The sequence below is a fragment of the Sapajus apella genome, unplaced genomic scaffold, assembly GCF_009761245.1.
Source record: "Sapajus apella isolate SASKATOON/1434 unplaced genomic scaffold, GSC_monkey_1.0 scaffold43, whole genome shotgun sequence".
NCBI lineage: Eukaryota > Metazoa > Chordata > Mammalia > Primates > Cebidae > Sapajus > Sapajus apella.
This window is the reverse complement of record NW_022436983.1, coordinates 7,800,137-7,823,116: the sequence shown is the minus strand read 5'-3', so window position 1 is coordinate 7,823,116 and position 22,980 is coordinate 7,800,137. Positions and strand designations below refer to the sequence as shown.

General features: G+C 42.5%; 1 protein-coding gene across 6 annotated transcripts in view; it reads right to left on the bottom strand.

Annotated features, from left to right (window-relative positions):
• Positions 1–22,980, bottom strand: part of KAZN (kazrin, periplakin interacting protein) — a 1,289,243-nt gene that overhangs the window by 997,075 nt on the left and 269,188 nt on the right. For all 6 annotated transcript variants that reach the window (XR_004275924.1, XR_004275923.1, XR_004275922.1 and 3 more), the window contains exon 2: positions 2,993–3,150. Coding sequence is in view for 3 of the 6 variants with exons in the window: in XM_032301155.1 (XP_032157046.1) it covers positions 2,993–3,150 (158 nt within the window). In the remaining 3 variants the exon portion in view is untranslated. The remainder of the gene's footprint in view (positions 1–2,992; positions 3,151–22,980) is intronic.

Below are 22,980 nucleotides of genomic sequence, written 5' to 3'. Positions count from 1 at the left end.
TAGGAGGCTGAGTCGGCATTTCGAGTTTAGACAGAGCTCTCAGGAATAAAAGTCACAAGATCAGGTTTCAAATGCTACCTGAGTGGCAAACTCCATTGAATTTGGAGGCCTGCAAACTAAAAAGGACATGGAATGCAAAAAGAGGTGCCACGCCTCTTCAGACACCTCCACGCTGGAAACGTTTAGGGGATAAATAAGTAATTGCGGTCTTTCCGAGCTGCCCATGTGAGGTGCTCTCTTCACGACTCCCTTCTCCAGGATGGAGTGTCAGGCCTGCCAATCATCTCTGGCTTCCCCATTATACTTGGGAGATGTGTTTGCTCTGTGCACGTTGTTTTATAATCCTCAGAGGTGGAATTTCATAGTCCAGCAATGCTTTTGCCTTTGACATTCTCCTAAGCAGGATTTATTGCTTCCAAGGCAGATGTGACTTGAATCGATTATGCCTTTTAAGCAGTCACTCTCAAGCAGCCTCCGGGTTCTGTGGAACACTTTTTGCCTGACTTCATTCGACTTGTAAGCTGATGTCAGAGTGTTTCATCATAATCTAACACTATTAAGGGTCCTGTGGGTATGGAACTGAAAGGGCTATTATACCAGCCAAGTTCAAGGATGTGGTTACTACCCTTGAAAGGCCTACATCCCACAACACAGAAACCTAAGAGATGTCTATTAATATCATAAAATGCAGGCTGAACGAAAGGAATATCAGATAAGTTCTATCTACATTCTACCAGCTCCCCCACTGTTGATGAACTTACCGTATGAAAATAAGTACATTCAGTTTTCTTTGGAATTGAGGTAAGAAGCAGTGTTAAAACATGGCTGGAAAGTAAGTGAATTTGCCCCCAAAATGCCCAATAAAGATTCTTTTTTAAAAAAAAAAAAGTGACATATTTATAGATGTCTACTTCCAAACTCAAAATCACATATCATGCCTGGCCATCCCCAAAACATTGGAATCCCATGACATTTTATAAGCTTGGCAACACTCATCTGAGACAGTAGTAGGATGGGGGACTGGGGGTATCAGGTGACATGATTGACTTCAGCAAGGAACATAGGATCATAACCAAAACGGTGTTTCAAAAAGTTAGCAGTTCTGGAAGAAAAGCCATCAGAGTGGTGTTCTAAACTAATCACAACTCATTTCATCCTTTGTTAGTTTAAAAGACAGAAGCAAGGAATCATGGAATGTTAGGAAGCAAAAAACAAACATCAGGTTTTCACATGACGTTCCCACCTGACTTAAGCAGGTACCCACCTTCAGGAAAGAGGAAGAAGCCCTAACCCACCTTTCTTTTAGTATATGACTTAGGAGAATAGCCACCATACTCCGCTCCATTTTATCTGGCCATTTAAGGGAGAACATTCTAGCAGTCATCAATTTGGGATCAGGAGAGAATATAGTAAGAAAGTATTCCTACACAGGGATCACATGATAAGGAATATTTTCATCTCATTAAATAAAAAAGGGAAAAATCGTTGTTAACACCACTAAGGATGAAGGGTTTCGAATGAATTAGGCATTTAGTGGGAGAAAACATTTCTGGAAGTAACATGAAACATTTTAAAAATCCAGTTCCAGGCACTAGTAAGCTCAGATGTGAAGAAGAGGAAAAATATAAATGGTTTTTTAGTACCTTAGATTTTGCAAACTGGAGTTTACACAATGCCTTTAGGGATTCATTTAGGCCGTTCCCTTGGCTCAAGTGCTGGCTTACAGGATTGGGAGCAGGCATTTGGAGGAAAGTTAATCCTTTCAAGAACAATTTGCTCTCTTTTATTCAGTAAATTGTTCTAAATTTCCCTTTTTTCTGAGTTTCAAAATTGGCTGTCGGAGCTTCAGAATCCTTCCTTTTACCACCAGACAGGCTGGGGGAGACAGGAGAAGCTGAATGGGCTATTTATAACGAAGGGGCGCAGGAGAACAGTGAATAGGAATGAAAGGCTTTGCATAATTCGGGCCATCTCAACAGAGGGCCTCAAAAATCCCATGGGGCAGCTTCAGACATTGACAGGTGAGACAGGCACAAAGGCACGGCCAGTTAAAGCCTTATTGCTACAAGACCCAGGCTTCGGGATTGGTTTTAAAAATAAAACATAAACCACCACCAGGGTTAGAAACAAAAGCAAAGAAACCACAGTTCAAAATCTCTGCTACAGAGTGGAATGCAAGAAACCACCAACCATTCTGACCTCACCACTGCCGAACAGAAAACAAGCTCAGGAAGAAAGCTCCGGGGCAAATGAGCACGAATACCACCAAACCCACAGAACGTTTCTGAAACATTTCCCGACACGGAAGAGGTAGGAACGACAATTAGATCCAGTTTAGTTTGGCTTCTCTAACATAGAAAACTACCAATTCTCGTAAAGCACCTGGTGTTTGTCTATCAACAAGTCTGAAGAGACCCACCAACAAAGCCAGAAGGAGTAGATAGATTACTCTTAAATATTTCGATAAAATAGTACACAAGGAGAAACCTTGAAAAATAACATCTCAACAATAGCGTGCAATGAGCTGAATAACCTTCTGTAATAAATTCAGTGCTAGCAAAACCAGTGCTGATGCACTTACTGAGGGGTACAGCAAATGCACCAAAATATTCATTAGTTACTCAGTGATGCTGTTTGGGATAAGTATTTGCTCTGCTCCAAAGTCTTTGCCAGCTTTGATGCCTGCCAAATTTGTATGTAAATGGATTTTCACTTTTCCAAGGCTAATGGGAGATCTGTTAAATTCTCAGAACAACAAATATACTGTTCTTAAGCTGTATAACTTTTGACTTTTTAAAAAGCAATTTTAACACTAAATCCCAAATAAGATCTAATCAGAAATCCAATACTCAACATATCCAAATGTCGGCAATATCAGAAAAATGAACAGTTTTCAATAGGTGTGATAGTTGAAGATTTTTGGACAGCTTATGCCAAAAAGAAAAGAAGATTTCACCTTCTCCATAGAGAATTTATTTACTGATCTTTGTACCTGAGCATCCATTAAGAGGTGCCTCATCAGTATCATGGAACTCTTCAGAGTCTCCTTCTCGGTGGGTAGAAAAGGGTCTTTGTCCTCCTCCAGGGCCTTCGACTTGGTGACAATAAAATGGGAAATCTGGTCATTAAGGGTGTGCAATGATTGTACAGCTGTGGAAAGAAAGAGAAGGAAAAGTAGAGTCACAACTTGTAACTTGCAAAGAGAAATTGACTAGCAATTTTGAAGGGAAAAGTAAGGGTGTACATACAAGGTATAAACCGGGCAGCTATCAAGAACCCGACACATCCATAAATTTCATCCACAAACGTGTTCAGCAACTAACAAATACTTATTGAACACCATTCAAATGACAAGCCTACATAACATGCTTGGGAGCAAAACCAGATATGGTACCTACCCACATGGAGCATCTAGTCCTTTTGGGGAAGCTTAAAAAAATACAGGTGGCAAGTAGATATATGAATATGACTTTGTGGTAAGTATTTATAAACTGAAGAAATTAACAGGGCATGAGGGGACGGCCCTAGACTAGATTTACATTTATGGTAATATAGTTGGCTATTGTACCTCTAAACAGATGGCCTCTGTCATTAAAGTTTATGAAGGGACAGTGGCCATGTTTTCCAATCAGTGCCACATGTGGGCTGAAAGGATTATTATTTCTCTATAATTCCCATAGCACTTACCATCTGACATGTTATGGATTTGAAGATTTTACTTATTTATTATGCTTGTTGTCTCTTTCTCTATTTTCTCTACAATGGACTTGATCAGAGTGGAGAGGCTTCTTTTAATATCTTTGCTTACTGTCGTATCCCCAAAAACTAGAACAGCACCTAGCAAATAGCTTAATAAATATTGTTGAATTAATTCCTTACATCTCTGTGAATTAGTATTTCTTTCCTTATAGAATTTCTATCATTTTCAGGTAAATCTATCCTTTCAAACCCCAAATAAGTAAATTCTAGGCATTCTCCATAAAGCCACTACATTCACCACAATTACAAAAAGAAATGTAATTATGAAGTTATGAATACAACAGAGTGACTTTGAAGATTTTTGGCTTTGGCCACAAGGGAGTGAGAGGATCCAGATTATCCTCTTGCTGTAAATAACTATAAAACTGAGTACTATTTTAGAAACAACTATGTTTAGACATTGAATAACAAGGGATCGTGATCTTGAGAAAATAGGAAAAAGCAAGTTGTGTCCTAACATCCTGCATTCTGCAAGGAGAGAATTTCCAGACTCCAGCATAGAAAAGAAAAATCCAAAGACAGCCCTACCGTGTCACTGAATTAAGAAGCTGGAGACCAGGAAGACTCAATTAGCTAGGATTTCCAGGACAGAGTACTAAAGGAGCAGGGGGGCTACACCTAGATCTCCAAAGATCTGCAAAGGGGTTGCCTTTGAGTTGTTGGCTGAATATCAACCCTGTGTCTGGGCAAGATAAAACTCTACGTGACCAGGCAAGAAAAACTTGCAGGAGAGAACAGTTACAGGGGAGCTATAGGCCAAATAATTCCAAGAGCTCACATGTCCGTAATTGTTGACATGCTCACCAGCCAAAGAGGAGGAATTTGGGTAGAATACAGGACACATTCATTAGAGGCTCCAGAAGGGCCAGGCTTTAGAAATTAAGCAAAATGATTCCTAGAATAAAGGCTATTTCAGGCCTATCCAAAAAGAGCTTAAAAGTAAGCCTTGAAAGAGTTGAACTGATCTGCAAGTAACTAAAATACCTGCCAAAAAATTAGCATTTTTTACAGAAGTGTAACAAAATCTAGTGCCCCAAAATGTAAAATTCATAATGCTTAGTATTCCATAAAAAATTACCAGACATACAAAAAAGCAAGAAAATGTGACTAATAGCTTGGGGAAAAATCAGTATACAGAAACGAACCCAGAAATAACAGAAGGGTTAGTATTAGCAAACATGGCTATTCAGACAGCTACTAAAAATATGCTTTGCTTGTTCAAGGTTGTAAAATAAAACATGAATATAATAAAGAGAAAAGTAGAACATTTAAAGCATAACCAAATAGAACTTCCAGGGATGAAAAATGCAATATGTGAAATGGAATTCTCATTGGATGAAATTAATAGCAGATTAGACAATGCAGAAGAAAAGATCAGTGAACCTGAAATCATAGCAATAAAACTATCCAAAATAAATTAGTGACGATGTAAGGCTATAAAGCTAACATATATCTAATTGGAGTCTCATTGGCAGAGACTCTTCAATTGGAGAGGGTTGGGAAACAGAAACAGTGCCTGAAAAACTAAAATTACATTAGTCTTTCCTCATGCTGCCATGAAGAAATACCGGAGACTGGGTAATTTATAAAGGAAAGAGGTTTCATTGACTTATAGTTCTACATAGCTGGCGAGGCCTCAGGAAACTTACAATCATGGCCAAAGGCACCTCTTCACAGGGTGGCAGGAGAGACAGTGAGTGCCAGCAGGGGAAATGCCAGATGCTTATAAAACCATCAGATCTTCTGAGATTCACTCATTATCATGAGAATAGTCTGGAGGTAACCACCCCCATGATTAAATTACCACCATAGTGTCCCTCCAATGACATATGGGGATTATGGGAACTACAATTCGAGATGAGATTTGGGTGGGGACACAGCCAAGCCGTATCAAAAATAAACGTTTGTTTCCATATTTGATAAAAACTATAAACCTACAAGAATCTCAATAAACCTAAGCAGGATGAACACAAAGAAGGCTGCAACGAGGCATATTATAATCAAATTACTAAACACACACACACACACACAGTAAAAATGAGAAAATTTAAAAATCACCCAGAGAAAAAAGACATGTTACATTTAGAGACCAAAAACCAATGTCAGACTTCTCATCAGAATCTATACAAACCAGGAGATTAAAAAGTGACATTTCAAAAGTATCGAAAGCAAAATCTTGCCAACTGAAATTGCCAACATACAGTTCTATAACCAACAATATCTTTCAAAAATGAAGGTGACTTTTTTAGATAAACAAAAGCTGACAAAACTTATCACCAGCAGATTTGCACTAAAAGAAATGTTAAAGAAATTTCTTGAGGCAGAAAGAAAATAACATTAGGTAGAAACTTCCATTTACAAAAATGATAAAAGAATACTTGCAAAGGGAAATGTGTGAGTAGCATAAACATGTTTTCTTTCTCATCTTTTAATTCATTTAAAAGATAATTGACGGTTTAAAGCAAAAACAATAATAATATCCAATAATATCCTGCAAGGTTGATAACATACATAGAGTAAAATACATGACAATAACAGCACAAAGAATAAGCAGGTGCCAATGGAAGCATATTGTTGTAAGGTTCAGATTTTTTTTTTTTTTGAGATGGCGTCTTGCTCTGTCACCCAGGCTTGAGTGCAGTGGCACGATCTTGGCTTACTGAAACTCCGCCTCCCAGGATCAAGCGATCTTCTGCCTCAGCATCCCAAGTAGCTGGGACGACAGGCCTGCACCACCACATCCAGCTAATTTTTGTATTTTTAGTAGAGACAGGGTTTTGCCATATTGGCCAATCTGGTCTCGAACTCCTGACCTCCTGATCCACCCACCTCGGCCTCCCAAAGTGGCGTGAGCCACCGCGCCTGGCCTAAGGTTTAGATCTTACACATAGTATGGTATAATGTTATTTGAAAGTAGATTCTGTTAAAGATGGATATTGCAAATCCTCAATCCCTAAAAACATTAAACAGTAACTAATAAATAGAAGATAGGTTCTGAATCATGGAGAATCAAACCTGAAGGGCTGAGCATAGAGTGGCAACTATAGGACATAGGGCAGGGAGAATATAGGATACGACATCACAGCAGTGCCTTGTTGCATGGGAAGACACTACAATCCTTTCCTGGGCTAGAGGGGAGCTTGGCTAAAACAGAGAAGGACGGACTAGAAAGAATGTGGCCTGATTCTTGCTTACCCTGAATTCCCGTTCTTCCCTGGAGATGGTTAGAAACACCCAGACAGATTTGGGGATCTGAAAACAGAAGTGCCCTAATGTCTCATACCCTGCCCTGGGCAGCTGGGGCAGCCAGTACTGGGGTGGAAATGGTTACCCCACAGCATTCTAAGTTAGAGAGAATCTGAGACAGCTCTACGGCCCTACACTGTCATCACTCCACCTCCAGCCTTGCTTACTATTGAGCGACTGGGGTTGATGATATCTCAACCTAGCCCAGAAATGGCCAGAGAGAGATTCATGGACAAGATACACATCCCAAGACAAGACAATATATAAGCCCCCTAAGAACCCAAAGAGAAGAGAAACAGACAGAGTAAGGGAAGCAATTTGAATTTATTTGATATTTACTCAGAAAATACACTTTTAAACCAGAAGTTACTGAGTTACCCTAAGTGGAAATACACGCTCCAGATCTAAACCGAGTTCCATCATACAAAGTCAACAACAACACCACCTGGCTTTTTAGCATCGTGACTATACATTTTAAACTTCTCTGTATATCCTCTGTATGTTAACTGCCAACAGGAAGGTTAGGACATGCTGAGCTGTGAGGAGAAGAGCTGGCAAGGGCATCCAAATAACCTACCCATGGTCTACGACCAACCTTTGCTCAATTTATGCCTCATTTTTCTCCAGCATCCTGCCTTCCCTTCCCCAAACTCCCAATACACAGACTCAATGTTCTTAAGAACAAGCCTTCTTCCCACATCATTCTGAGAGTGCCCCTGTTCCCAAGTCCTTTGCTTATACATGCACAGACATTACTGTTAACGAAACCCCTTATGCCAGCTCTCGGGAGAGAGGAGTTACTGTCCTTGCTTTTCAGTCTAAGTAGGCTAGCAGATTTGGGGTACTCAAAATGTATTTATTACATCTTTTTTTTGGTATACGGTGCTCATACACAATACAACTCGTTCTATCCTTGTTCCAGAAAATTGAAGCTTAATCACCAAAACGTCCCCTAAGTTTCACTTTATTCTAAACACAAAAGACAAATGGAAAGAGTTCAGCACCTCCTCCTCCGTTCAAAGAATAGAGACGTTCTGTCAGAGAACTTACCACATTGTATTGTAATGGCTTAAGAATCCATCCACGGTAGATTGAATTATTGGTTCAAAAACTGCCCCTCTCTGAACCAGTGCCTATAGAGTCCTCCTTAGTGACCCTCCTGTGGGAGAAACATTCTTCCTGCCTTCACTGATGTTAGGCTTTGCCATATGACTTGTTTTGGCTACTTAAACGTGAGCAGACACGGGCTAGATCGTGTCCGAGCTGAATCTGTAAGAGCCATCACGTGGCCCCTACTTACCCCTCATTTTCCCCACCTGTGCAGAGTTGCTCTCCGAATTAGAGACAGATTGTGTTAAGCACATATCACAGTGCCTACCACATAAGCACGTAAAAAAAAATGTTAAGTATTATGATTATCATTCCAGCTTGTACCTGAAATCTTTAACATGCTGATATTAACAAATTGTTCTGTTATAACAAGGTTAATTTTAAACTCCTAGTTATATAAATGAGCCAAAGATGGCTTCTGTGTATTGGCCCCTTGGTTATTTATTTCTTCTTTGAAGGCTCAGCCCTGCTAGCTCACAAGCCCACTAGAAACAAACTCAAATTTTTACACATCTAATTGCTTTACACATCGCTCAGATAAGCAGATGTTTAGCCATTGAGAGCCTGTCTGCCTTGTATAATCTGCAAAACTGCTCCCAACACCTGTTAGCCATAGATAGGTTGAGCCCTGAGCCATAGAGACCCCAAGCTGCTGCCCTGCAATGCTTCCTGTCCTGGAGGCTCTCAGTGTGCTACTGAGCAACATCACCTGGACACATAAGTTCCCTCTCTACTCCCCATCTCCCTGGGGTTGCCTTGCCCTCCTTCCCTTCTGAGTCTGGACTCCCTGAACCCCTAGATAGTCTCCCCCTGTGAGGAGCTTCCCTTCTTACAAACCTGTCAAAGCATTCCCCAATAAAGCTCATATGTGCTACCACTACCTTTTCGCCAGCCCCAAATCCTGTGACCTCCCTGTCCCACCCATTTTTCTATTCAATGTGTAACCCTAGTTACAACTTGTCCAGTGCTTCATATTCAACGAGAACATAATTAACACAGGTTGAATATGTGGAAGTAATGACATGGAAGAGGAATGCCCTTTCCTGCTTGTTTCTATGTATAGACCAAATCTTTAAGACTGATAACCCTGTGTTAGGCTTGTGTCATGGATATTTTACGTTTTTGTCTGGTCGGTATCTATTTCCCTCTTCTAATAAAAGAAGCTCTCATCTCATTTTGTAGAAACACTCTTCCCATGTGTGGTTTATTTGGGGCTGATTCCACTCCCAAGTCGGTGAGGTGGGCACATGGTCGAGGCCTGGCCAATCCAAGCGTTTCATCTATTTGGCAACCGTGGTTGGTTCAGCACAGGACATGTGAACCAAATGCAGGCAAACAGATTTAATCTCGGGACTATTTGACAGAACGATTGAGAAACAGACAGACTCCTTAAATGGGAACCACAAAGCCCACCAGCTCTCCACATTTATAACCGTTTACCAACTCCAACTGAAAAAGAAAGGCTGGCTATCTCTCTCTCAATAGTTCCAGCAAATAGTCCTGGGGTTGAATCTGCTTGGCTGTGTGGCCTTTTTCAATTGGGATTGGTAAACTGGTAGAACCGTGGAGCAGCTGGTGGGCTTTACAGTCATCACTTGAGGAACTCCTGCCTGAGAACAAAACCAATTGAGTAAGTGGAGGTAAGTGGAGCTGAGAGATTGGGAAAGTGGTCCCTGAAGACATCATTGCAGCCCAGGATTTAGCCACAGACATCTCAGTTAAGTAGGTCAATAAATGCCCTTTTCTTTAGCCTGTCTGAGTTATGTTTCTCTCATTTGCAGTCAGGATGTCCCGATTACAAGATGCCTGTACATTTTCTTCACTGCAATAGTTATGGGTGTGGTTATTTCTTGAATGTCTGCCTTCCTATGTTGTACATTAAAGATAATTGTAGATTTTTTGCTGCTCCTCCCTTTGAGAATTAGGGTCGAAATTCCCTCCTCATGAATCTGGCTGGTGTTACTGACAAGGTTGTCCCACGGTAATGTCCCACGTGGCAGAAGTGGTGCTCTGGGATTTCTAAGGCTAGGTCGTAAGAGGCCTTGCAGCTTCTGCCCATGACTCCTGGAATGCTCCTTCTGGGACAAGCTGCCACATAAGAAGTCTGAAGAACCTGAGACCGCCATACTTGGAGGAAGCCCACACTCACACACAGAATGAAGAAGGAGATGCCCAGCCATCCTCAGCTTTCTAACTATCCAGCCCAGGTGACAGATACATGAGTGAAAAAGCCATCTTGAATATTCTAGTCCCAGAGGTGCAATAGAAAGAAGGGCCAAGGAATCCAACCATCTGCCGTCACCAAGGCCCTCACCATGGCACCAGCCATCTCAGCGGTTCAAGTCATCCCAGATGAGGCCACAGCTACTATGGAGCACAGCTGAGCTCGTCCCTGTGCAACACCCAAATTCCTGGCCCACAAATCTGAAAGCATAATAAGATATTGATTTGCATTGCTTCGTTTTGGGGTAGTTTGTTACACAGCAATAGACAACAGAAGAGATAACTGTGACCACCCTTATGCAACAGACTTTTCAAATTCCGTGAGGTCACCAACATTATTTTTTCAGTTAATCACTATATCCTCGGATTTCAGCATAGGACCTGGTACATAATAGTGCTTGAACAAATAAATATTTGTCCAAAAGGGTAAAAACACCAACCAATCAACGAAGAAGTGAAGGAAAAAACCAACTCCACTTTATCCTCTCCCCTTGCCCCATCACCCTAGAATCAGGTGGCATGCACATTCTTTTCCATTTGGCCTACACACATTTAAACTAAATAGTGCTGTTTTTAAAATGTATGATAGATTACAAAATGAAGAACCATATATATGTTTTCTTACCTACCTGAGTTTAAGAAATCGAGTCATAAAAACCAGTTTATTTGGTTGGTTGTTTTGAATGTAAAATGATGTTCAATTTATTTCAGGTTATTTTGGTCTACAAATTTAAAGAAACACATATTTCTGTAGCAGGCTTATTTATATAAGTGCTCATTTCAATTTCACTGTACATTAATGAGTATTTATTTAGGTTACAGATAGGAATGGCACATTCATGAGTTGGCAGAGGAAAATAATGACATGTTTCGACATTTTGTGTCATTAGCAAACATAGAAGGTACACATAAAATTTTGTAATGTTTTCAGAAGAAAAATAACAGCTTACCGTACTTTGCTTCTGTTTTATGGATTAGATGAAGTATGGAACATGAAATAATAATAATATGACCCTAAACTCTCATTTTACGCAGATGAATCCAGATGTCATTGAGATGGGATATTATATGTTTTTATAGAAAAATATACCAGATGAATCATATCATGGGGCACAGCCTTGCCACAGGAAGCTCCATGGATTTTATGATCTTGTCATTTATATGGTCCATAGATACGAACTAATGATCAAATTTATCTCCGCATGTTAAACAACCTTTGCTTTCGTGGATCTCAAATTCTATGATGTATTTTGCATTGAAATGCTCACAAGTTTCCAGTTCTTGCTTTAATATGGTCTCATTAAATAAATGAAGCCTAAATAATTCAGATTTTCCCCCGGTTGTTATAATAAAACTCATCCTATAAGTCAAAAGTTGATGCTGGAGGCAAGGATGTGGAAAAATGGGAACCCTTACAGGTTGCTGGTGGGAATATAAAATAGTGCAGCCACTGTGGAAAACAGTTTGGCAGTTCCTCAAAAAGTTGAATACAGAATGTCCCTATGAGCCAGGAATTTACTCTTAGGCATATAAGCAAAAGAATTGAAAACAAGTGTCCTAGCAAACACTCTCTCATGAGTATTCACAACAGCGCTTATTCATAGCAGCCCAAGGTAGAAACAACCCAAATGTCCATCAACTGATAGATGGACAAACAAAATGTGGTATATCCATACAATGGAATCATACTCAGCTGTACAATAGGAATGAAGTGCTATGTGCTCGAATGCAGATGAACCTAGAAAACATTATGCTAACTGAAAGCCAGACACAAAAGGCCACACATTGTAATTCCAGTTTTAAGAACCTTACAGAGGGCCAGGCGTGGTGGCTGACACCTATAATCCCAGCACTTTTGGAGGCTGAGGCAGGCAGACCATGAGGTCAGGAGTTCGAGACTAGCCTGGCCAACATGGTGAAACCCAATCTCTACTGAAAGTAGAAAAATTAGCTGGGCGTGGTGGTGGGTGCCTGTAATCCCAGCTACTCAGGAGGCTGAGGCAGGAGAATCACTTGAACTCAGGAGGCGAAGGTTGCAGTGAGCTGAGATTGCACCATTGCCCTCCAGCCTGGGTTACAGAGTGAGACTCTGTCTCAAAAAAAAAAAAAAAAAAAAAAAACCATACAGAATAGGCAAATCCATAGAAGCAGAATAGAAGCAGAACATAGGATTAACTGCTTAATGAGTACAGAGTTTCCTTTTGTGGAGATAAAAAGGTTCTGAAACTAGATAGTGGTAATGGTTATTCAACATTGTGAAGGTACTAAATACCACTGAATTATACACTTGAAAGTAGTTAAAATGGTAAATTTCATGCTATGTGCATTTTACTGCAATTTTTTTTAAGTTGGTACTGAAACATCCTTCCAGAGTCAGACACTGGAGTGGTCTCTGGTATGTAAGGATGGTACTGCTCACCTCATAACTGGAATTTGTCTTCTGGTGGGACCTGCGCAGAGCCAGACCCAGTTTTGTTTTGTTTTTAACCTTGGCCCAGTGAAAAAGTCATAAGTTACAAGACTAGTCAGGTTTAAAAGTAGGTAACGAAACAAACCCTTAGAACCGTGGATTCAAAATCAATTTATCACCCTTTTAAACTGACAGATTTGCAACAGAACTAGAGTTACATTGGGAACAAAGCCACCATGTGTGGCTGTAAGTCCCAGCCAGGCGGTGCCTGAATTGGGTTCTGATTGAGCCTGTGGAGTTTGAGAGCTGATGAACTGCAAAGCCAGGAGGAGCCGGAGCGAGTCGTGAGGGCATGTGGTTCAGATCCACACCTTGGAGGATCGGTGTGTCTCCGTATTTAGAAAGCCAAGTCCACGTTCAGAAAGAAGCTTGGGGGAGGTCCAGCCTGCCACAGCCTGTGGAAGAGAGTGTAGCGTGCCTTTTTAAGATATGTGGCTCAGGGCATGCGATTTGGAGTCAGAGTTCCCGAGTTCAAACCCTTCCTCCATCTGCTGCTAGCTGTGTCAACTTGGGAAGTGACTTCATCTTCTTACCCAAGATCACTTTTCTCTCTGTCACATGGATTCAAAGCTATATTTACTTGATAGTAATGGGTATCAACCTAAGTAATGTAACTGAAGTACTTAGAACAGTGCCTGGCCCAGAGGTATACTCAGTGATGATACCCAGGTATCATCATCCCGATCATTACTTACGGCCACTGTGTAATTCCCATGAGCCTCCAGCAGGCCTTGTTGTGACACAACTGCCAGGGTGATTTGGCTGCAGGGGACAGCTCTCGGGGATCCACACCCTAGGTAGCATTGGTGACTCACTGGGAATCAGTCGCTGCCTTTTCTCACAGCCCCGTGTGTGAGAACACAGCGCCCTCTTCACTCCAGTTGATTGGGCACCGCCAAACTATTCAGTTAGGAAATAGGAGCCGAGGCACCCAGTGAGACTGATCAGCTGGACATATTACATGGAAACTCTGCCAGAAGGGACCGCCACTTTCCAGTGAGCAGTCTGGATGTGGGAAAGACAGCTGGAGAGATGAGAGAAGAGAAGGGAAGGAAGGGGAAGGGAGGGGAGAGAAGAGGAGAGAGAGAATGACGTGCTAAGGACCTGGAGAGCAAAACACAGAGCAGAGACAGAGCCTCTTTCTTTCTTGTCCTTGGTTTCCACCCACCCTGAGACTCAGCTGTCTCCTGCCATGACCCCTTGTGATAAATCCCCTTCTTCTCCTTAAGCCAGCTTCATTTGGTTTCTGTTGCCTACACCAAGTAACCCCTACTTAATACAACTCCCACAGCTGATGTCCTTTCTACTGCTTATGACAAACTCCTTTTATTTCTCAAGACTCCCAGACTACAGATGAACTTGCTCAGAGGGAGGTGATGGTAACAACATCAACACCACCGCTACTAATGGCAGATGCTATTTATTAAGCACTTACTGAGTACTGAGTACCAAGCACCATGCAGAACACCCTGCACGCATCACTGCATTTCCTTGTCACACAACTCAGGTTTAGGTACTACTGGCTCCGTCCGTTGAGGAAACAGAGTCTCAGTGGTTTCAGGAACTTAGCCATAGCCACACAGCCTCGTAGCTGTGAAGGGCTCCATGGCCCTCCAGTTCTCCCTGCTGCAACTGAACAGATGCTTCTAACTGGGCTGAAGAATATGATGATGCATTGATTGCTTCACCAATTCTCTGAATCTAAGATGCCAACAGTTGTGTACTCAAGTCACACAGTCCCATGGCCTGTAACAGGTAGCATCATCTCCATCCACTATTGCCAAGAGGAAGCTGGCTGCTTATTAATCCCGCCACCCCCTTCAAAGTCAGCAGAAAAGGCCACCACTAATGGAACACAGCCCTGAGCACTATCCTGCAACTGAAGAGCTGAGAAGTGTCCATTTACACAGAGTTAATAAACAGTCACTTTCAGCGTCTCCCTCTGCGCATCCCAGAACTCCATAAAGAACTCCGCACCACTCTGCATTCCTGCCTAGATGGGATCTAACCAAGCCTTGTTCCATGAGCATTCCAAGCACCTTCACTTTTCTTTATTTTTAGGTTCCCAGCGTTACCAAGGCCAACTCCACTTTGACGCAACAGAAGCTGCAAGAAAATACATTACAATAAAGTCACCCTGTGAGAAGTGGATGCTGACAAAATCATGCAGCCAGCAACTTGCCTGGGCACAATAAACGAATTTTCATTTGAATGTTGTTGTCCGATAAAGACTGCAACAAGGAAAGTGGCTTTGGCTCGAGGAAGAGGAAGCAGCGCCAAGGATGTGTCAACCTTATGGTGACGGAAGATTGAATCGTGTAACTGCGGCCCTGATGGGACGTGCTTGCCATTGGAAGGAAACTAACTTGACTCCTGGAACAAATTAATTTCCAGAAAGGCTGAGAGGCCATGGCGTTTGGCGGTTGAGTGCCGTTCAGACCTGAGAGGCATCCTGGGGCTGGGTCGTTTGGCCCACAGTTTTTTTCTGGACTTTTCCTCCCTTGCCGCTGTTGCAGCCTTTATCTCCACCCCAAGACCTTTCACTTCCTTGCTCCCTGCCCTTCCTAACTTCTCTAAATTCCATTTTCCAGGTATTCTCAGATTCCATCCTTGTATTTTTTTTCTTTTTTGAGATCGAGTTTTGCTCTTTCACCCAGGCTGAAGTGAAATGGTGTGATCCTAGCTCACTGCAACCTCCACCCTCAGGGTTCAAGCAATTCTCCTGCCTCAGCCTCTCAAGTAGCTGGGATTATAGGTGACGGACACTATGCCTGGCTACATTTTATATTTTTAGTAGAGGCAGAGTTTTCCCATGTTGGCCAGGCTGGTCTCGAACTCCTGACCTCAGGTGATCCACCTGCCTTGGCCTCCTAAAGTGCTGGGATTACAGGTGTGAGCCACCGCACCCGGCCTCCCTCCTTGTACTTAGCGCACAGAGCTCAGCCTTGATTTTTAAGTTAGACTACTGGTAACCCACGCCAGATAGAGACGCCTATGCTCTCCTCCAGGGACCTTCGGAGGCTCAGGATGTTGAGGGGAAGCCATTCTCTCTAAGATGAAACAAAACACAATGAAATATGGGATGGAATGCAAAATGCCCATGAAATTTTAAGATTAAATGCACATTTTCAAAGAAGATTCCTGCTGTGTCCCCTGACCTTGATGACATGGGTCCAATTCCCCTTCCTTTCCATTAGCTGTCTTTTGATGGCACAGCTTGAGATTTGAACCTTGATCTCCCCTAGAACACCTTGGCTATCTCATGCACCTTGCAGCAGACTATCGCCCTTCAGCTCTACATACAGAGTCAGGGGATATTTGCAGCTTTCTTCACTTCCTTACTGAGTCCGTAAAAGCTCAAACCTCACTCATTGACCTAGAGAAGAATGAGTAGTCTGAATTTTTTAAAACCTACATGAATGAAATTTGAAAAGTATGTTTCCAAATGTGTAAAAGCAGAAATAATCAAATATAAGTGAATAAAACCAGAGGACCTGCTTTTCATAATAGATAATATTTACAATTAGTATGTCCATTGTACTTAAGTATAACTAAAACGCCCAAGCATGTTTAAAAAGTCAACATTTGTTGCAATGTAAATATAGTACAAATTTATTTACCGAAGCCCTTATATCAACACTTTTATTTACTCTTAGCCACACTTACCACAATACCAAATTCATAAGAAAAGCAGCAAAACAGCTCTTGTTTATAGAACATTTGCCGTGTTCCAGGATCCGTGCTTATTTTGTGTAATGTAATGGTCCTTATAAAAACAGTCCATTGACGGTGATCTGATCACTCGCATTTCACAAATGAGGAACTTGAGGACAGAGACGTGACGGGCCCAAGGTCACACAGGCAATCAATGGCAGACCCGGCGTTCAAACCCAGGTTTGCCCAGCTACGGCCCTTGACCACATGAAATCACCACTGACCTCATGTTAATCTTTTTAATTTACTTTTGAGATGCTAAGGGGCCCCTTTCTGACCTTGCGCATATTCCATACTGCTGCCAGCTCTTTGTGTGACTGAGAGTATCTGCTGGAAAGCACTCAGTACCCTAAAACAAGACAATAAAAGTTAGCACCCATGAAGCCCTTGCGTGGCCGTCACAGGACTGGACTCTACATAGCACCAAATGTTTGCCTGATCTACATGCAGCGCTTCTGTCAAAGAGTTTGCCCCAAGACAGGAACCTAGTGAACACTGGTGGCTCACGCCTGTAATCCCAGTACTTTGGGAGGCCGAGGCGGGTGGATCACGATGTCAAGAGATCGAGACCATCCTGGTCAACATGGTGAAACCCCGTGTCTACTAAAATTACAAAAAATCAGCTGGGCATGGTGGTGTGTGCCTGTAATCCCAGCTACTCAGGAGGGTGAGGCAGGAGAATTGCCTGAACCCAGGAGGCGGAGGTTGCGGTGAGCCGAGATCGCGCCATTGCACTCCAGCCTGGGTAACAAGAGCAAAACTCCGTCTCAAAAAAAAAAAAAAAAAAGATCTGAAGCAGCTGCCAAAGGAGCAGTTCTTGTTCAGGGGTGAGAAGGAGGACAAGAAGAACCGCTCCAAGTCTGAGGGTGCTGATGACAACAGACTGTCCTTTTCTTCTCAGAAAGTGTCTAAGGAGAACCCACCCTGAACAGCTTCCTTTGCTTTGGGACGCAGCGAAACTTCAACACCTGGTGTCAATGGGCTGTTGACATTTTATTATGCAAGACCAGATGCAGCCTCGTGGAGCTCAGGGACACAATCTGCATGCAAATGAGAATTAGAAACTCTCAGAGACCTGGGTGAGCCACGGACAGGAGGCTTACTGCCAGCAGTTCATGCCGAGGTGAAGACCCCAAACCTGGAGAAGAACGCTGCATTTTAAATAGTTCCTTGCAATTCCTGCTTTTAACAGGAAGACACAGGGCTGTGGCAGGGAGTGGAGTAGAAACGCAGTGAATGGGAAACCTGGCTCTGTGTGAAGGACCGGCCTGCTGCTCCATATCTGACCTATGAGAGCATGACACAGGGATGAGGGCCCACTGAGAAATACAAGCCTCCCGATGTCCCAAAGAGGCAGAAAGTTGAAAACCACAGCACGCATTTTAGGACTGTCAGAAATACATAAAACTAGCTATGCACACATGACACACAATTCTGGTCCTATTTGTTCTGTGACAAATTAAAAATTGCACAGCTGTCATCAACACAGAAAATTTAAGAGGAAAAATGATGATCTTTTTGCTATAATTTAACATATAATAATGCTACAATTGAATGGTCTCATAGAAAGGCAAACATCCCAATAAAAAGGATCCACAGCTTTCCATGTCAGTATTTTATTTTACCCAGAGCTACTTCTCCCCCAAATTAAAATGAATACGCTTAGAAGTGACATAACTCCCAACAATGAGTCTACCTCCTTTAAGAGGAAACTCACATTGCAGAAATGGAGTATCACTTTTGAGGCTAGATTTAAACACACACACACACACACACACACACACACACAGCCATAGTGTTTTCTCTCTTGAAATGCTCACTCGGAGGGAAGTTGGCCACCACGTCATGAGGATATTCAAGTATATGAAGAACTGAGATCTTGTGCCAACAGTTAGCACGAACCTACCAGCCATGTGAGTGTGCCATCTAAAAGCATATCATCTAGCCACAGATGAATGTGCCCTCAGATGAATGTGCCCACGGTGACAATATGACTATACTCACCTGAGAAACCCTAAGCTTGCAAGATTTGGCCAGGCCACTCTTAATTTCCAAACTCACAGAAACTATAAGATAATAAAAGTTATTGCTGTTTTGACCCACAGGCATTTGGAGGTAATTTATGAGTCAGTAATAGATAACTAATACAGATTTTCATACCTGGAAATAAAGTTCTGCCATAACAAAAAACACTAAAAATTTGGGTGGCTTTTCAACCGAGCAGTAGGCAGAAGCTAGAGGGCGTTGGAGAAGAGTTTCAGTGAAATCCTAAAGTGCCCTCAAAGATGGCCAGCAGAATCCTGTTGGCCTTCATGGAGGCTGTTGGTGACGGCATAAGGAAAACTGAGGAAAATATGATTGTCAAGTGGAGGACAGGAGGTCCTTGCTATGTAACAGCAGAATTTAACGATACTATTGCCTGCGGTGTTGCAGAAAGTAGAAAATATATCAAAGGAGCTGGATGATCTGTTAAAGGAGGCAGACACGTGCAGGGCAGGAGAGGGCCTCAACCCAGAAATGTCAGGCAACCATCAGGTGATGGTGAGGTGGTTGTTAAACTGTCTCGCTATAATTAATTGTTCACAGCTGGCACTAGGGCTTGGCATCTCCCAATACATAGAAAACACCTGAAGTTGGTGATCAGTAGCTTTCAAATGAAATCTCAGGGGCTGGGCAAGTAGGCTCAAGCATGCATACTTGGAGGCAAAATGGTGGCATTTAACTGGTATATGACCTTCCTCTAGGAAGTGTTTTTCCTTGATGGGTAATGGAAAAACATGTACAATATCAGTAAACACACCACATATGCAGCTTCTTCCAAGTGCTGGCAGGCCGCTGTGCACGCAGACAGCTCACCTCAGGAAAAAATCAAGAGAGAAGAAATACAAACCTCAGAACCACGCCAATGTATAGAAATCTCAAGTCAAAGGTCAGACAGAGCACTTGGCTCTTTCAAGTCACCAGCGTGGCCCTCTTCCAAGTGTGCATTAGTTTCTTTCACTCCCACTCTAAAACTTTTTAATAAACTTTCACTCCTGCTCTAAAATTTGCCTTGGTCTCTCACTCTGCCTTATGCCCCTCAGCCAAATTCTTTCCTCTGAAGAGGGAAGAATCGAGTTGCTGCAGACCCATGCAGATTCGCTGCTGCTAACAGATCTGGATAAGAAGATCTGCAGCCAGAATGTGGAAGATGCCACCTGGTTTCTTCTTGCTACTCACAATAAAATGGAAGAGAAGAGGGATAAGCTAAAGGAAGGACCACTAAAAAAGAAAAGAAGCCAAGATTTACTGGTTTTAGAAATTTATTCTCTGCAGATGGCAAACAGGGCTAAAATTAGGAAATGGTTCCTAGGCAAAAAGCAGATTCGGAGCTTTCTTGGAAAAACACTGTATGAAAGAAGCCAAGAGTGTAGCTACAAAATCTTTTGTTATGGACTTAGAAATGTTTAAGGTGTCACCTCAAAGAACAATTTAGTAAAATTGGGGTTTCTAAGAAGATTAAGGTTGTCCCTTAGTAGTTCCAGCAAAAACTCAGGGTAGAAAGAGGATTATCTTGGCCGGGTGCAGTGACTCATGCCTATAATCCTAGCACTTTGGGAGGCCGAGGTGGGCAAATCATGAGATCAAGAGATTGAGACCATCCTAGCTAACATGGTAAAACCCTGTCTCTACTAAAAATACAAAAATTAGCCGGGTATTGTGGCATGTGCCTGTAATCCCAGCTACTCTGGAGGCTGAAGCCAAAGAATCACTTGAATCCAGGAGGCGGAGGTTGCAGTGAGTTGATATTGGGCCACGGCACTCCAGCCTGGGCAACAGAGTGAGACTCTGTCTCAGGGAGGAAAAAAAAAAAAAAGGATTATCTCAAGGAGATTTGGTAAGTGGTTTTGTCTAATGGAGTACACTCTCCAATAATATTTACAGTATACTCACTATGTTTTTAAGAGAGCTATATTGACAGATATGCTATCAATCAGACTAAAAAGGACAGAAGGAAAATTGGTCTATGGATCCCCAGAGTTCTACTAGCTAAAAGCAGATTAAGAAAACTTTGCAGCTACAAACATGAGCTACCTTTTATATAAAAGAAACAGTGGCTCAAAGACTATAACCAAGAGCTCAAAGAGTGGATCAAAAGCCATGAGGAACTATTCCTGCTCCTTGAGTCCTAATTAAGGAACTGTGGACCCATGCCTGAGGTGTTTTAGAACCTGTATGGTCCAGGAATTTCTGTGTGGTTTGCATTTTTCCATTTATCAACAAGTGTGACTATAGCAATTATGCTTGTCACGCCACTGTTCATGTGAGAGGGAGGTAACTTCTCTCTTTAGATCACAGGTCTTTAGATTGAGAGGAATAGTACTCACAAAACAGTATTTAAGGAATTACACCTGGATCTGATTTACATGTCGAGATTCCAGACTTTGAGTTGGTGGTAATGGGATGAGATTTTGGGGGCTTAGGGGATGGAAGATGTGTATTTTACATGTGAATCATTAAGGGAAGAAAATGGACAATTATAGCCAGATTCCAAAATAGAACCCAGTGATTCTCACCTGGTATTCACACCCTTGGATAGTCCTCTCCTACCCTAGATAGGGCTTATGGGAAATGTCCATTTGACATCTACAATAGGTCATAAAAGACCCTGTGGCTCTCAACTTGCTCTCTCTCCAATCACTCACTCTGAGGGAAATCAACTGAAGTTGTGAGGACTTCAGCAGCTTTGTTAAAAGGTCCACATGGTAAGGCATTGAAGTATCTTACTAAATAGCAGCACAAGCCCCCAGCCATATGAGGGCACCATCTTGGAAAAAGAGCCTTCAGTTGCCGTCAAGCCTCCCAATGATTCCAGTCACGCCAGGCGACACTGTGACTGCATCTCCATGAGAGACAGGGAGCCAGAACCAACTAGGTGGCCACTCCACAATTCCTGCTCCATAGGCATTGTGAGATAAAGAGCTGTTATTGTTTTAAACTGCTCTGTTTGGATGTAATTTCTTATACAGCAATAGATAGCTAATATGGTGAAGATCTGAATTCTGTTACAGTCTACAGTTTTGATTTTGCTCCAATAACCTGACAAGACTCCATCTTCTATGCAACTGTATTCTTAAAACTTGTGTTTAAGATACATTTAATTCTGTCTGTGCTTGCTTGGTCTTCTTCCAGAGCAAAGAAAGACGGTTCCACCCACCAGGGAAATAGTTTCAGCACTTGCACACTTGAAAGACAAGTCATAACACCACCATTAAGATTCCATCAAACCACAAAGATAAGTCCACTTATCAGCAAGAAGTTATTTCCACTGATAGAACTGAGGAAAGATGGAACCTTTTCCTTGTCATCAGATGCAATCTTCTAAAAACCTCATGCAGAATAAAACACAGCTTCAAAAAATGGTAGCAGTTGAATGGTCACCCACCTACCAAGAATAATATAGGCATACATCGTACATGGGAACAGCAAGATAAAATAAACGGGAGCTGTTTAATGAACCCCCAAATTCACTTATTTCTAGCTCGGCAAGAACTGCAAGGCAGGGGGCAGAACAAGATGGTGCAATAGAAGGCCCCACCGATTGTTGCCCCATTATAAGGACACCAAGTTGACAACTATCCACACCCAAAAATCCACCTTCACAAGAGCCAAAAATCAGGTGAGCACTCACAGTACCTGGTTTTAACTTCATATTGCTGAAAAGGTGCTGAAGAAGTAGGAAAAACAGTCTTGAATTGTTGACGTCATTCCTCTCCCAAGCCCCCTCCTTCCAGCCTTTCACCCGCCTCCCTGCAGCAGTGGCAGCAGGGTATGGAAAGCATTTTGGTGTGCTGGGGAGAGGGAGATGGCCGCATTTGTGAGGCACTGGACTCAGTGCTGCCCTTTTGTAACAGAAAACAAAGCCAGGCTAAACTCAGCTGATGTCCACCCACCGAGGGAACATTACAGCCAGCCCTAGCCAGAAGGGAATTGCCTATCCCAGTAGACTGAACTCGAGTTCCTGCAAGCCTTGCTATCACAGGCTAAAGTGCTATGGGGCCTTAAATAAACCTGAAAGGCAGTCTAGGCCAAAATGACTGCAAGTCCTAGAGCTGAACTGGGCTCAAACACAGTGGACTTGGGGGTGGGAGGGTTACATGGCAGCTAAAAGAGTTCTGGCATCACCCATTTCCTAAACCCAGGCTGCACAGTTCATAACTCCAAAACAGACTCCTTCCCTCTCCTTGAGGAGTGGAAAGGGAAGAGTGAAGAGGACTTTGTCTTGACCTTGGATACCAGCTCAGCCACAGCAGAATAGGGTACCAGGCATAGTCATAAGGCCCCCTTTTCAGACCCTAGTTTCTGGATGACATTTCCAGACACACCCTGGGCCAGAAGAGAACCTGACATTCTGAAAATAAAGACTTATCTGGAAGGAGTCCTGGAAGGATTAATCACCTGCTAACTGAAGAGCCCTT